At 47.9% G+C, this 15,638-nt stretch overlaps 1 protein-coding gene across 6 annotated transcripts in view; it reads left to right on the top strand.

Annotated features, from left to right (window-relative positions):
* SRGAP2 (SLIT-ROBO Rho GTPase activating protein 2) overlaps positions 1–8,582 on the top strand; it is a 224,160-nt gene extending 215,578 nt beyond the window's left edge. For 4 of the 6 annotated variants that reach the window (XM_084791026.1, XM_084791029.1, XM_084791028.1 and 1 more), the window contains exons 22-23: positions 1,984–2,308; positions 5,299–8,582. In XM_084791026.1, the coding sequence (XP_084647152.1) occupies positions 1,984–2,308; positions 5,299–5,682 (709 nt within the window). In that variant the 3' untranslated portion in view covers positions 5,683–8,582. The other 2 variants (XM_084791030.1, XM_084791031.1) reach the window with 2 other exon arrangements.
* The last annotated feature ends 7,056 nt before the right edge of the window (positions 8,583–15,638 follow it).

The following is a 15,638-nucleotide window of genomic DNA, read 5'->3' on the forward strand; positions in this document are numbered from 1 at the left end:
GCTATGGCTTCATCCCTGGGTATTAAATTTTAAGTCAACATATATTTGATGCCATTTATTACAAAGGAATTATAGAGGACAAAAACTGAAAATAGTCAAAAGATAAACATCTGGTAGAAAGTCGAGGTGGTTCCCTTGATCTCCTTGCTTGGTGGTGTGAAGATTCTTACGATAGGTTTCTGGGGACAGACCATAACCAAACCACGTCAACACAGTCTACTCAAGCTTTTCTAAGCACCAGCCAATCAGTGCATGAGTGATAGACAGCCCCAGCATGCCTGGCCCTGAGGAGCGTGTCTGCCTTTCTGCCTTTCCAACTACCTCCACAACAGTCCTCCCATGTAACTTCTGTGCCCTGATTGCCTCGGAGAACTCTCTCTTCCTGGGCCCTCTCACCTGGTTAACACCTCCTTACCCTCCAAGACTCAATTACCTATTTGGGGAAGCCTTCCTGACACCTTGAGTTCCTTGAGGCTGAAAAAAAGTGCCCTTGTTCTGCCTTCTGAACTGGCTCGAGTTGTTGGTGCTCAGTCTTCGCCTGGTTCCTCCTCCAGGCTCAGCTGTAACCAGCATCTCTGTCTTCTTCGTCTTCATGCCCCAAAGAGAGCCTGGGACGACACACTACCACAGGCTCCTCAATCTGCCTTCTCAGCAGTTCTGACTTGTGACTCAGCCGTCCTCGAATGGAAAAAGGAAATCAGCAGAGCTCTTAGGGTGTGGCGTTTCCATTTAATTCCACATCCTATAGTAACCAGCTGCGTTGTGCCAAGCACCAGTGCTAGCTATTCAGAGCTCACAGGCTGCCAAGGCAACAGGCCATATGGAAGGCAATTGAAACACAGTCGTATAGAGGCTCTGAAGGAACATGGGGTCTCAAGGGAGTAATCTCTTCAGTCTGTAGTTGGAGGTGCTAGTGTCTGGAAAGCTTGACATAGGAGGGCCCATTTCAGCAAGGCCTTCCTAGACTAAAGAGCATCCTTTTTTCTGGTTGAGAATAGCTGCCTCACAAGGCTGGGCCTGCCTAGCAGACACATTCACGGGGTAGCTGCTGGGCCACACCCTCCTAGACCCAGAACCATAAAGCAGGACCTTAGCTCTAAGCAGCACAAGAACTGACTTACAGCATCAGTGATGCTTATGAGATGTCTCTCACTCTGCAGAGTCCTGCCCTTACTGTCCCCGAGTCCCCAGCTCAGCCCAGCTTCCTCAGTAGATTCAAGATCAGACCTACCCAGCTGCTATCTGAACTAGCAGCTTGATGGCGTCTTAGATGAGGGCCTTTAAAATCTGGTTCAAAAAATAAGATTATTCAGCAGCAGGCAGTACCCATATGGCTAGGATCCTGCCACATTCTTATCATTTGAGAGCCTTTAGTGGTATGAAATAAATTGGCCCAGTGCTGGGTTGACTTGCATAGATGCCCTTTCCACCCTAAGGGCAGGTACACAGTGAGCCCTTTGTGCCACTGCAGCTCCTTGAAAAATCTTTTCTATGCCTACGAACAAGAAACAGCCTCTTGCCAGCACCCAGATGATGACATGCTTGGTGCAGTATAGTTGAGCAAACTGGAATTTGGAAACGTTAACTCCTGTTACCAGCAGTTCTCCCCTCCTTGGTGATGGTGAGACTTTCTTACCTGGGATCTTGGGCTTCTCTTCAGACAGGCAATGGAGTGGGTCTTTCGTGAATCTTTCTCCCATTAGAAACTTTCTCTTGAGCAGGCATTTTTTTCTAACAGCATCTTACATATTTAGAACTCAGAGCTCACAACCACCAAGTAAGTATCCATTTCACCTCTGCCCACGTTGGGGGTTGGAGGGGAACAGATCCATAGAGAAAACAAGAAAAAGAAAATCTAAAAAGCTAGGTATCCTATGTGACACTCTTTAGAAGTCCCAGGTGCCAGCCTCTGCCCCTGTGTCACAGTCCCAGCTCCCTTGGAGCCAGGGCTCCCTGATCAGATGCCATTTCTGTTTGTTGAAGGCAAAGGAAGCGTCCAGAATCTGGGAGCATCAGAAAAGCATTTCGGAGTGACAGCCATGGGCTGGGCAGTTCTCTGACTGACTCCTCCTCCCCGGGGGTGGGGGCTAGCTGCCGTCCATCCTCCCAGCCCATCATGAGCCAGAATCTCCCCAAAGAAGGGCCAGATAAGTGTTCCATCAGTGGCCATGGGAGCCTCAACTCTATCAGCCGCCACTCATCCTTGAAGAACCGGCTGGACAGTCCACAGATCCGGAAGACCGCCACAGCAGGAAGATCAAAAAGCTTCAATAACCATCGGCCCATGGACCCGGAGGTCATTGCACAGGTAACTGAGGGGCCCTGAACAATTAAGTAATAAGTTTACATTCATCAGTTCCACTCAGAAGCCGCTGCTAATCCCACAGACCTTTAAATAGACCAATGCTGTGTACATCCTATAGAGAGTACAGCAAGTGTCATGCATGTGAACCTGCCAAGACAGCTTACTGAGCAAGAACCCGGAAGTGGGAATAATAGAATTCTACCTTCTTATTCGTGTTCTGACTGTTAACCTTTAACGCCTGCAGTTAAAAGTATTTTGATAAAAGTCCATTAGTCTTGAGACACTAAGGTAGGGTCTGGGGAGATGGCTCAGTGGATAAGAACAGTTGCTGTGCTAGCAAGATGAGCTGAATTCAAGTCCTCAAAACTCACATAGAAGCCTAGTGTGGCCATGTAGGCCCATAACCCCAGTGTTGGAGCTTAGGACAGGCAGCCAGCCTAGCAAAAACAAGCTTCAAATTCCCTGAGAGACTCTGTCTCAAGAAAGGTAAGGTAGAGAGCAAGAGGAGGATACCTGACATCTTCCTCTGGTCTCTGCTCATAGAACACACAGGTAGGTAGGTAGATAGGTGGACAGACAGACAGATGATAGAAACACAATAGTAGACTTTGGTGAAACTGACACTCAAATATAGTTCAGGTCACATTTTTTTGGTTCTCTGCCCATCCCTGTCACCCACTGCATAAAGCTGGCCTCAGTACATGTGAGCAGATAATTAGTCCACCATCTGATTTTTATCTTAAAGACTCCAAGTATAGCCAGGCGGCGGTGGTACACACCTTTAATCCCAGCACTTGGGAGGCAGAGCACACAGAAGGATCGCTGTGAATTTGAGGCCAGCCTGGTCTACAAAGTCAGTCTAGGACAGCCAAGGCTACACAGAGAAACCCTGTCTCGAAAAATCAAAAAACAAACAACAAAACAAAACAAAAAAAACCCAAAGTATTCTTGTTGCTTGAAGGTACTAGGTACAGGTACTAGAAGGGCCTCCAGCCCAGGGTTCCAGGTAACAGTGCAGGTGAGCTCCCGGAGCAGAGGACCTGCCTTTATTATCTGCACCACATTGATGATTCTGTGTTTTCCGTGAAAAATTAGAAACACAACCCGACCTCTAAGCATCCAACTCCTGGGGCCACTCCAAGCAGTTCTCTCAGACGTCTTTCCCAGCTCTATAATTTTCACTAGAACAGGTAGGAACTAAAGGTTTGGCTTTGACCTCTTCGTCACCTCATCTTCTGGGGTGATGGGGAAGAGGCAAGAAGAGGCTCTGTGTGGCCTCTGTTGGCTTCGCTGCTGCTAGGCCGGTGTCAGCCCTGGGCCTGTGACGTCTTGCTCTGCTAGCCTTCTATTCTGTTTGCGTTCCTAACAGCAATCTGCCGTGCACCATGGGAAACCCTCCTTGACCCTCTTTGGTCAGCCATTAATCAAAGGGTTAAAAAACGAGAACATACCAGCAGCATAACAGGATGGAGCCAGGAGATAGGAGTTTTTCTTGAGCATTCTAAAAGATTTGAGAAGCCTGGGGATTGTAGCTCGGTGATGCAAGCTCAGAATGCTTGCCTAGCATGCATAGGCTCCTGAGTCCCATCCCTGGCATTGCAGGAGGGAAAAAAGGAGGGGGTGACTAATAAATGCCATAGTAATGAGTGAAAATGAGTCATTGTCATCTGTAGCACACATAGATCACGCCATAGGACAGGAAGCCCCGAATGGAGCGTCCGGGACTGACTGGAAACCTTGAATCTTGGAGAGTGTTCTTGATCTCAAAGAGGGGTCCTGTGGTGGCTTGGTGACGCAGTATTACATACAAGTGTACGGGGAGGAGATGGAACCTGGGTACTCTCCCTGCATGCTTGCATACAAAGGTCCTTTGGTTCTGCCTTGAGCCCCTGGGCTGGGATTGCTTTTTCCTAAAATCTTCAGTGTCCACTGATTGTAGCTGCTAATTTACCTATGTGGGCTTTGGCTCCCCCTTTTGGCCACTCTTTGAGTTCCCTTTCTTGGTGTTGGGTAGAAAGAACTGGTTTCCAATTGCACACTTGGATGAGTTGGGAAATTTAAGCATTGTCCTGATAAATCTTCAAGGACTTGGCTCTTGAACCTTCCTTAGCTCGCGAATAACTCCCGTAGCCATTGGCCTTGAAGTCAAGAAAATAAAGATCACACTTGATCTCTGCCACTTTGTAAAGCATATTCACTATGTACACTTTCAAACATACACAAAAATACAGGAAATTACATAATGCACCCCCGTGTGCTCATGACCTTTCTCCTCTCCGCCTCATTGTATGTCATTTCATCCAGAACTGCGTCAGCACCTGTCACCAAAACCAAGGACTCAAGCTGAAAATACTCAACTACTCTTTCCTTTTTAATAATATTTTTTCTTAGTTGTTAAACTTAATACATTTATGCAGTGTATTTTGAACATGTCTTCCACTCCTCCTAGTGCCTCCCACTTCACTCCCCTCCCAACCTTGTGTCTTTCTTTTGTTATTGTTGTTTTTAATTCCCCCTGAGTCAAATACATACATTGGAAGTCTAATACTTCCCATATATACATAGATCTGAGGCCACCTTCTGGGGCACAGTCAACCTACCAGGAGCCCTATCCCCAAAAGTGAGTGACTTCCTCACCAACTGCCTACTGTCAGTAGCTTCTCCCCGGGGGCGTGGCATCGGGGCCCCTCCCCTGTGTCTACTGGGATTTGGGCTGGCTTGATCTTGTGCAGGTTGCCACAACTGATGTGAGTTGATGTGTGCAACAGCCTTGCCATATCAAAGTCAACAGTTGCTTTTTCTAAATTCCTGGTGATGGAAATCCCTCTGTCCCCTTTCTCCACATTCGGAACATTCACGTGTCCAAGGACTTTGGCCAAGTAAAAGAAGGTATTTTATAGTTGGGTTCATGGCTTGGCCTATTTGGGTGAAATAGGATCCTTGGGGACATCTGTCTTGGTGTGTCTTACTTCCTCCTTTTTCCTGTTTGGCAGGATATTGAAGCAACAATGAACTCTGCCCTGAATGAGCTTCGAGAGCTCGAGAGGCAGAGCAGTGTTAAGCACACCCCTGATGTGGTTCTGGACACCTTGGAGCCCCTCAAGACCTCCCCAGTGGTAGCCCCCACATCTGAGCCCTCCAGCCCTCTGCACACCCAGCTCCTCAAGGACCCTGAGCCTGCCTTCCAGCGGAGTGCCAGTACTGCTGGGGACATTGCCTGCGCCTTCCGGCCTGTCAAGTCTGTCAAGATGGCTGCTCCAGTCAAACCACCAGCCACACGGCCCAAGCCAACTGTCTTCCCCAAAACCAATGCCACTAGCCCTGGTGTCAATTCATCCGCTTCCCCACAGTCCACTGACAAGTCTTGTACTGTTTAAGGGGCATAATGTAATTGGTCTAGACAAGGAGACTGACCGTTATTAAAAAAACCTTCCTATTTAACTAGCTTGGGGACTTCAGTTGAAAATTAGCTTCTACGTTGTTCTTACAGGAATTAGCCTTCCCATTACCCCACCCTGGAGAATGAAGCCTTGTTACTGCTTTTCCCTTTCTGGTCCTTCCCTCCACGCGTTGCTCCCTCTGTTGTAATCCACCCAGCTCCAGTGCATACTGTTCTTAGGTTAGTCAGAGACAAGTTTTCCATTATTGGGTTGCTATATGGTATCGGCCAAGGCAAGACGTGGGACATGGGCCTGTGTCTCTCCCTTCAGATCCTAGAGGACACCTTGACCAGATGGTTGGCTGCAGCCACTCAGCTCTTGGTGGTATCTTGTTTTGCATACTGATTTAAAAATCACATATAGCCAGGTTCTCATTTTATATAAATATATATATATGTATATGTATATGCGTGCACATGCACGCTCATGCACACACAACGCACACAGAGGCTTTTCTGGTCTCTGGTGTAGCCTCTCCTGGTCAAAGACCATTCCTTGTTATAGTGGCAGTTCACACAGACGCTACCAGGAGTCTCTGTTTTCACCACAAACTGTTCTGTTTGAAACAGAGAAACCTGGTCTTTAAAAGCTCTCTGTCTTAGACATGTAGCCGAATGGGACAGTCCTGTGACCTGAGTGGGGTGGGGCTTCTGTCTTCCTCCGCTGGCTATGGGTTGGTCAGGTGTTTGCATTTGCTGCTCCGTTCTGTAGACGTGCATCCCGGTCTTATTATGGAGCTTTTAACGTTTTTCTGAACATACAGAACCTCTCTTTGGTTCCTGTCTTTGTCTCTGACACACCACTTTCCATTTAAGATGCTTTCCAATATAAGACAGTTTTGTAGCTAGTTCTTTTAGAGTAAAAAGTCTTAAAGTTTTATTGCATTTATGGCAGGTTTGAAAAGGGTAGGAAATGGGTCCTTCTTCCCCCCACTGTTTTTGGCATTTGAAACTTTTAAAATTCACCATTCTGTTTTTTAAAAAATTAAGTTGCTCTCTGCTAATCCAAAAGTTGTTTCTAGATTAAAGCTATTTCAAGTTCACTTCTTGGCTTAGTTTTTTATAGAGCTCTCTCTAGGCATGAGCAGGGCCTTGGAAAGCCCTCTAAAATCTAGAGATACTGCCTTTTAAAAAACTTTTTTTTTTTTTGTTTATCCAAACAAGGACAAATAAGGGAACTTTGACCCCACAAACTCAAAATTGTATTCCCAAGGCCAGAATCTTAAGAAGAGGGAAAAATCGAATGCTGCACATTGGGGCCTGCCTTTGGCTTCTGTCAGATGTGCTGTCGTTGAGTGGCCTAGCAGCCTCCCAGCCTGGTGCTTGACCGCTTACTCCTCTTGCTTTGTGCTTCCTCAGCGCCAGAGCTGGGAAAGCATGCTTGGGGCTCATGTGCTTTAACAGCTCTTTGCAGCTCGGGTGCATTCCTCTTCCCTGTCTTCTGATTTGGGAGCTATGCTCTCATTTTAACTTTATTGTTTTCTGTAGTTCAAGAGAGATGTGGGTTGCCGTTCAGGTTGGAAAAATCTGAGTGTGCTTAGCTTTGGGGCTACAAGTGGTTCCTTTGGACCAACATGTGAAGCTGGGAGTTGAATCTATAGAAAGTGGTGGACGTTCCTCCCTGAGTGAAGGGAAGGGGAGCTGGCAGGAGTCACTGACTGCTCCCTCAGCTGGAGACAGCTCTAGCATCCCTGAGTCTGGCAGCAGGGGGCAACCCTTGGTCCTTTGGATGCCTGATTCTTACTGTTCTTTTTACTGACCTGTCATCTTGACCTGGGCTTGTACTGCTCCTGAGCCAAGGAGGGCTTTCAGACCCAAGGATGTGCTTCCTTGCTGAAAATGAAGCCCCGCCCCTCACCTCTTACATTCCTCTTCATCTAAGTGATCATGGTTTCACGCCTGCCCTTTATCCTCTCTCCAGGACACACCCGCTAAGAAGGTAAGAAAGAGCAAAGCCTCTTAAAGACCGTACTTTGGGCTGTTCTTTTGTTCTTGCCTTCTCTTTTAATCCTGTACATTATTTGTGTTTGTCATCCCCTTGGTCGATGTCCATCTGCTGATTTGCATAATGAACTGGACAGTGTACAAGCGGTTCCCTGCAAACCCCAGCTCTGGGAGCCTAGCTGTCTTCCTTATCTCTGGTGCTTCTGACGCCTGTGAGAGGGTCCTGTTAAAAGGAGTAGGAACCAAAAGGAGGAGAGTCCTCTTCAGCAGAGCTCACTTCAACTGGAATTGAGGTTGCACACTGTGATTTTACACCCAAAAGCCAAAAGGAGCCAGCCACCCCAGGCCTTGGGGCAAGCAGCCTTCCTCAGATAGGCTTGCCCGAAACCAGCATGATGCTTCCCAGAGCCCTGCTCTGCCCCTCGTGGCGTGGATCCTTTCCTGGTGCGGACTCAGTCTTTGGGGGAAGAAAAGTGGAGTGGGGACTACCATCCTACTTGGAAACCATCCCAGTTTGGAAAGTAGAGGAGTTAGCCACCAGCAACTATAAACTGGAAACGCTGGTCTCTGCCAGCCTCCTTGGGCCACACTTGGTTATCTCTAAGAAGATGAGAAATCCCTCCAGCACCAGGATCAACAGACCACTGGAAGGGCTGGTGTGCATGAACTTCCATTCAGAAGAGAACTTAGATCTTCCAGGGAACTGCAATGTGGTGGCGTCTGATTTGTATGTCACATTTGTGTAAAATGGTATGTTCTTTAAAATGGTGTTGATAACTGGAATATTGTATGTATGCTTGAAGATGCTTTGTATGAACCTAAGACTCACTCAGCCGATGTTGGATTGGGGAAAATCCAAAGCACAACTTCAAAATAAAATACATTTTTAGGTTTCGCTGCTGCAACTCCTCTCCCTTCCCCACGCCCTGAAAGTACTGATTCATCTGAAGTAATAGAGTCCAAGGCTAGCAACAGGAGGAACAAGGTGACCCTGAGTTAGCCACCGTGGCCTTTCTCTATGCCAGTGTTTCCATTTGCTCACGTGTGGAACCTCAGCAGTTTCGTAGGAAGTCTCCAGCATGCTGTTCGCCAGTCCATAGTTGTCAGAACTCTCCTTAATAGAACCCACCTTTTGTTTTCGATGAGGACTGCTTTCCATTTTTGTCTTGATGGCCAGTTCCTCACTTGAAAGCCACTTAGCTAGGCCTTGGTGGCTCATGCTTTTAATCCCAGCCCAGAGGCAGGTGGATCTCTGTGAGATCAAAGCCAGCTTGGTCTACAAAGTGAGTCCAGGACAGCCAGGGCTATGCAGAGAAACTCTGTCTCAAAAAACAAAAAAAGAAAGAAAGAAAGAAAAAGAGAGACAGACCTATAAAGTTGCTTGGAAACTAACCAACTATGACTAAGGGTGGCCAGATGGTTCTGTATTTTCACTTAGTATGTATGGGTGGTGTTTCGCCTGCATGTATGTCTATACAGTATATGGACACAGTGCCACGGAGATCACAAGGGGGCATCAGATCCTCTGGAGCTGAAGTTACAGATGATTATGAGTCACCATGTGGATCTGGGAACTGAACCCCGGTCCTCTGCAAGAACAGCCAGTGCTCTTCACTGCTGAGCCATCTCTGCAGCCTTCCAATGCCTCTTGTCTTTCCCAGCCAGATCCCTGAGTCAGTCTGCCTTTGGCCATCTCCTGTATCTGGAAGACAGTCTTAACACACCTTGCTGCTGGTGGGGGTGGAGGACACAGGCATGCTTCGTCCCCGATAGAGACACCTCGTATTTTAGTAGAAAGTGAGCTTGAGGGTGGAGTATATAAAAAGTAACAGCTCCTTACTCTACCACATGTTCCTGCTGCTGTGATGTGTTACCAGAAGCCCAAAGTATAGTAAAGCCAGCCAGTCATGGACTGAAGCCAGTCATGGACTGGTCCCCTGGGGGTTTCTAAGTGAGGAAGAACTGAGTCTGCAGAGTTCGTGTATATGTGTATGCATACGCATACGTATACATTATTTGCTTGTTTGAGATGGGGGTCTCACCTTCTAGCCCTGGCCATCTTCAAACTTACTGTTCTCAGACTCACAGAGGTCCACCTTCCTCTGCCTCCTTAGTGCTGAGATTAAGAGCATGCCCACCATACCCTTCAGAAGTATTTCCTTCTAAGATGTTGCTGAAGTCTTAAAACAGCACAGTTGGCCTTGTCCTATGTGCTCGATGGTTATATGGGCTAAGCCTAGCCTAGCACTCTTTCTCACTCTGCGCACAGCTCCTGCTTTGTGTGGCGCTGTTTGAGTTCTTACACTGTGGGTTGCTTTCTTACTGCCAAGTAACAGCAAGTGTGTATGCACACATCCGTACATACATAGTCCACTTTTGAGAGTCCCATAAGGCAGGGTTGATCATGTTCATTCTCCCCCAGTTCTTCCCAGATTCAACCGCCCTTCCCTACCATCCCGCCCCACCAAGGCTGATGCGCACAGCCCAAATATTATTGGATGTGTAGCCTTCCATTGGAGCATGGTCTGCTTGCCAGGGACTATACTCTTAGAGAAAACTGACCCTCTCTTTCCCAGCTGCTAACAATTGCCAATAGTTCCAATGCTGGGGCCAAGACTTTATGCCCAAATCCCCCTCTCCACGCTGGGATTTGGTCTGGCTTCGTTTGCACAGGTCTTGTGCAATGCGTGCATTTTTAAATAGATACCATATTAACAAAAGCAGCAAAATACCAAGAGAGATAACAAATTAGAATGAATTCCATAAAGGCTGGGGTCAATACTTGTTTTTAGGGTGCGTAGTATAGTGCCACACATCCCTGAGGCTAAGTCAAACCTGTCAGTTTATTGGTGTTACCCGTGTTCAATAGTAATACAGGGAGTGCTACCCCAAGCCCTAGCATGGACACCTTCCTCTTAGATTTGTCATTTCTATCTTAGGTATCTGGTGTTCAGCTCCTTTTTGCCTTACCAGCCTATCTCACCTGTTCTTGCGGCATCCTTACCCTGGGGTCAGTCAAAATTGGGGCTGTTCTGCCACCCTGTGGTACAGGTGGGCTCTCACACCCACTTCCCACCGCAGCAACAGACTATGAAGAGGGCTCCCTGAAGCAGAGTTACTGAGCTGGAGCCAGCTCTTAGGCTGTGGGCAAAGCACCAAAGAGACTTTCAGAGAATCCCTCAGGCAAAGGTCATGCTTTGGGGGTCCTCTTCCATATATATTCTGTCGGGGCCTTGCTGGAATCAGGTGGCAGTAACTGGTCAATGCACAAACATTTCAACTGGATAGAAGCCAAAACCGGAGACCAGGTGACTGTGGATTATCATTTAAATGTGTGTAGATCCCTTTGTTCTAGAACAATGGGTGAGAAAGAATTTCACCACGTACTCACAATCCTCCTGCCTCAGCCTTTTGAGTGCTGGAATTTCTAAGCAAGAGCCACCACAGCTGGCAGGAAGTTTCCTTTGACTCAGATGCTAACCCTGATATAGCATATGGCAAAGAGTCATTTAGTTAACCGACTTTAATTTGCCTATTCTACCAAGCAAGAAAAACAGTAGAGCTTATTTCCTATTCAACACACACACACACACACACACACACACACACACACACACACACACACACAAAGCAAAATAAGTCAATGTGAAAATGAAACAAGATGCTGGGTTGGACAAGAAAGGCCATTGTGGAGTTGTGTGTGATAACGTGCCAGGAGTCCCAGATGTTCATTAGCCAGGGCCAGAGGTTCACAGCTTGAGGCCGGCTTTAGCAATTCAATTACTCCATTTTTAAAGAGGGAGGAGGCCATTGTGTGAAATTGGGTGTGGAAAATTAAAATTTCTGCTTAGGCGGGTCCTGCTGAGATGACTGAAAAACATGCAAGTGGGGATAGCAGACAGTAGATGCGGGAGACTGGAGGGTAGGGGATATCTACCTGAAATCCAGCAGGGTGTACTCAAGCTGAGGTTCCTGAAATGATGTCTAGGTGAAGAAGGAAAATCTCACAGAAAACGATCGAGTAAGGCCAGTACCTAGGGACAGAGGCCACATTGTTAGGATTTAACAGCAGAGTACCTGGCAGGGTCAGGGCCACAGTGTGCCACAGAGATCACACCAGGCAACAGATCTTAGGCAAGAGATACATTGAGACAATGAGCAAAGAGCCATCTCAGAGCTGGGACTTGAGAGAGGGGAGGGGGAGGTCTGTCATGGCGAGGACTGGTAATGTCATAGCTGCTGGCACAGAGTCACTGAAGACAATCTGGGGAGAGAGCCTGACTTCTAACACACATGTCACAGAAACCAGGAACATGAAGTACTTTGACTAAAGTAGGAATCAACTGTTGAGTTCCAAGGGCTAAGATGAAGCTGGGGTCAAGAAGTAAGCATTTTTGCTGGCCATGGTGGGGCACGCCTTCAATCCAAGCATTTAGGAGGCAGAGACAGGAGGATCTCTGAGTTAATGGCCATCCTGGTCTTCATAGCAAATTCCAGGACAGCCAGGACCATATAGAGATATCCTGTCTCAAAAGACAAAGAAAGAAAAAGAAAAGAAAGGAAAATGAAAGGGGGTGGAGGAGGGACATACAGAAAGATCCTGTCTCAAACCAAAAAGAGAGAAGGAGGGAGGGAGGGAGGGAAAAGGAAAGGAATTTTCAGCAGATGATAAATGGATCTCACTGTGTGGCTAGAGCATCAAAGAAGGGAAGACCCAGCAGCTCAGTGCATGCGGAGCATCCAGACTGGTCAACATCAGAGTTGGTTCTGAAGATGACAGAGTTGAAACACACTTGCTCCATGGGCAGACCAGAAGAAAGACAGGAAGGTCTATGGGGCCACAGATGAGTTGGGCCCAGCAGAGGTAATGGCTCCAGCAGACACGTGCCACCTCTTAGGAGGAACAGCAGCTCTTAGGGTTGGTACAGACAAACAGCCACTGTTGAGGAACACATTCACTTTCAGTTGCTTCTTTTAGTTCAGTTAAATTAAAGGCTGAGTGTGGAAAGGAAGAAACAAGGTTCCCAGTTAGGAAATTTGTGACAAGACAATTGTACAAGGACCCAAGGGACCTGGATCATGCACCCACAGCCCCCTTGGGCTTGGGGAGAGCCAGAGTACCAGTTCTGGCTACAGTGTTTGTCCCTCCTGCACCAAAGCGCCTGGGCAGGATTGGCTTATGACGATATAGGGAGCTATAGGTTCTGAGGTTGTGTCGTTGAGCCCCTGTGACTAAATACAGCCAGCATACACAGCCCTGTAAACAAGGCCCACACATACCACCCTGCCTCGATCTGTTCTTCCATTTGTTTGTTTGTTTGTTTGGTTGTTTGTTTGTTGAGACCTGTCTTACTTTTCAGGCACTGGAAAACAACACGTGGGAGTAGGGGTGGGTGCTGCAGCTACCACTGGCAGTGGAATTCAGCCTTGGGCGTGCCTAGCAGTCCTATTACTGAGCTACACACTCGGCTGCTTGATTTTTTAAAAAAACAACTTGTAGCTCTGTTCGGGCTCCTGATCTTGAATTTCTAGGCTCAAGTGAACCACCTGCCTCAGCCTTCCCAGAAGCTGGAACCGCAGATGTTCACATTACACCCATGTAATACCTACTCCAGACCCCCTGGATGCCAGTCCTATAAGAAAGGCCAAGTGACTTACGTCCTGTTTAGGAGGCGGCCTTAATGATGATTAGCATAGCCCTTCATCAGTAACAAGGAGGTGTGAGATTATTTCCCCAGAATTGCCGTCTCAACACACCACACTCACATAGACACAAACTCACACAGAGATACACACACACATATACATACACTCACACAGACACACTCTCTCACACAGTCACACAGACATATACTCTCACTCACACACACTTACACGGAGGCACACACACAGAGACACACATACACATACACAGTCACTCACACACACACACAGACACACTCTCACACACACACAATCTCTCACACACACTCACACAGACACACAGAGGCACACACACATATGTACACACACAGAGACACACACAGACACACACTCTCACACAGACACTCACACACAGATACACACACGTACACAGACACACACTCACTTTCACATACACTCACATGCACACACAAACAAAAGAACCCAACTTCCCTCTGGTCACCGTGCTGCCTCTGGATTACCACAATTTCTGTGATTCCTTGTAGCTTGGGAGATGTGGCACGACCTGTCCTGGATGTCCTCTTCCTCCTGGCTCTGAACCCTCCCCTGCAGGTGTGGGACACAGGCAGGGCAGTGCTGTATTTTGTCACACCAAGGACATATCTACAGGTGAAGTGACAGCACAGTGCCACCTGTGGACTCTCCCTAGCATCCCAGGTACAAAGCTCTGAGCAATTCATGCTCTTTGCGTTTCCGTACATCTGGCCCTGTGTTCTATGCATGAACTAGTCCTCCTTCCATGCCTGACTCAGAGAACCCAGCAAGACTGCCAAGCCCTTCCTGCCGCCCCATGAGGCTCACAAAATCACTGTTTGCTCAGTATGTGTCGTTGTACATTTATTGCCACGTTGTCCAGCACCCCACATCTCTGGGATTAGCTGCCATGTCTCCCCTTTTCTGTCCTAAGCACACAGTGCCTGCTTCAAAGGAAAAGCTAGGCTTGACTCTTGGACTAGAAGATATGAAAGTCCCTGGGGGAAAAGTGAGTAGGCTTGCCAGTGAAAGGAAGATAAGAGGGCAGGTTCATGGAGGAAGATGGGTGGCCTTCGGCACAGGCAAAATGATAGTACTGCAAATATCAGTGGGCAAAAACAGTATCCCTGGGGGGCTGGGGAGGGCACTCTGACCGTGAAAAGTCACCCAGATGACTTTCTGGGCTGATGGAGCAACCATGTTGAACAGATCCACCTTGTGAGAGGGTCAGAGGCCTTCAAGAAGGGGGTCTTACATTGGCAGTTAAGTAATTTGCTAGAGAGAGCACGAGCCTCTGTCCTCCCCCAGCCCTAGGTGATTGACAAGTGCAATTCCCACCTTCTTGCCAGGTGGGGAGTGGGAGCCTCAGGGGTGCTTCTTCTGGCCCTACTGTGAGAAGCCACTGTAAGGCCTCTAGCTCTGGCCTTATCATCAGGTGGATCTGTCAGCAATAAGCTTCTGGCCTATTCTCTGGCTCTCCTCCCTGCGGTGGGGCGGGGCTAGCAGAGGAAATCACCAGGTGTGGCCAGGGGAAAGTACCACCAACATTCTAGAGAAACATGGAATTTCCTGGTTTTAACTTTTTATCCAACTGCCCACTCAGAGGCAACCAGAGCAGAGGGGGCACAGACTCCCCTTCTGGCTTCCCAGGATATTTGGGGCACTGGGTTATGGCTGGGAAGGTGGCAAATCACTAAAGGTGTGTAGGAATTAATGCTATCAAATGTGGTCTGAAAAACAAACAAACAAACAAACACTTTCGAGACTCCCAAAGTTTACCTGATATGCCGTCCATACCATCTCAAAGGTCACACCTTCAGGCTGTGGTCAGAAAGCTGCCTGGGATGGGGGCGGGGCAGGTTTGCCCTGTGTAAGGTCAGTCAACGTAGAGGCTATGACCTGGGTGTGTACTTGTCCTTGCAGGGCTGTAAGGAAGACAAGACCAGGCCCTGGGCCTTTCTAGGCAGTTTTCAGTTTGATTAACTTGTTGGACCTCTTTAATTGACTTTAAGCAGAGCCCTAAATTCCCCTCCAGGGATGCCAGCACAGTGCTCAGTGGCCTGTCACAGAGGCCCCAGTCTCCATTCTTGGCTTCTTTTTGGCTCAGATGATGGCCCTAAGGCTTCCACTTGACATCTTACAGCATCCTCTTTCCCTTTTCTGAATGGGTGGGGTGGTGGAGGTGTGTGGCAACGGTTGAGCTGCCTGTCTCTTTAAGAGAGAGAGGAGGGGAGGGAAAGAGGTGGGGAAAAGGAGAAAGACGTGAATCAGGAA

The sequence above is a fragment of the Acomys minous genome (genome assembly GCF_964271855.1).
Source record: "Acomys minous genome assembly, chromosome: 1".
NCBI classification, from domain to species: Eukaryota; Metazoa; Chordata; class Mammalia; order Rodentia; family Muridae; genus Acomys; species Acomys minous.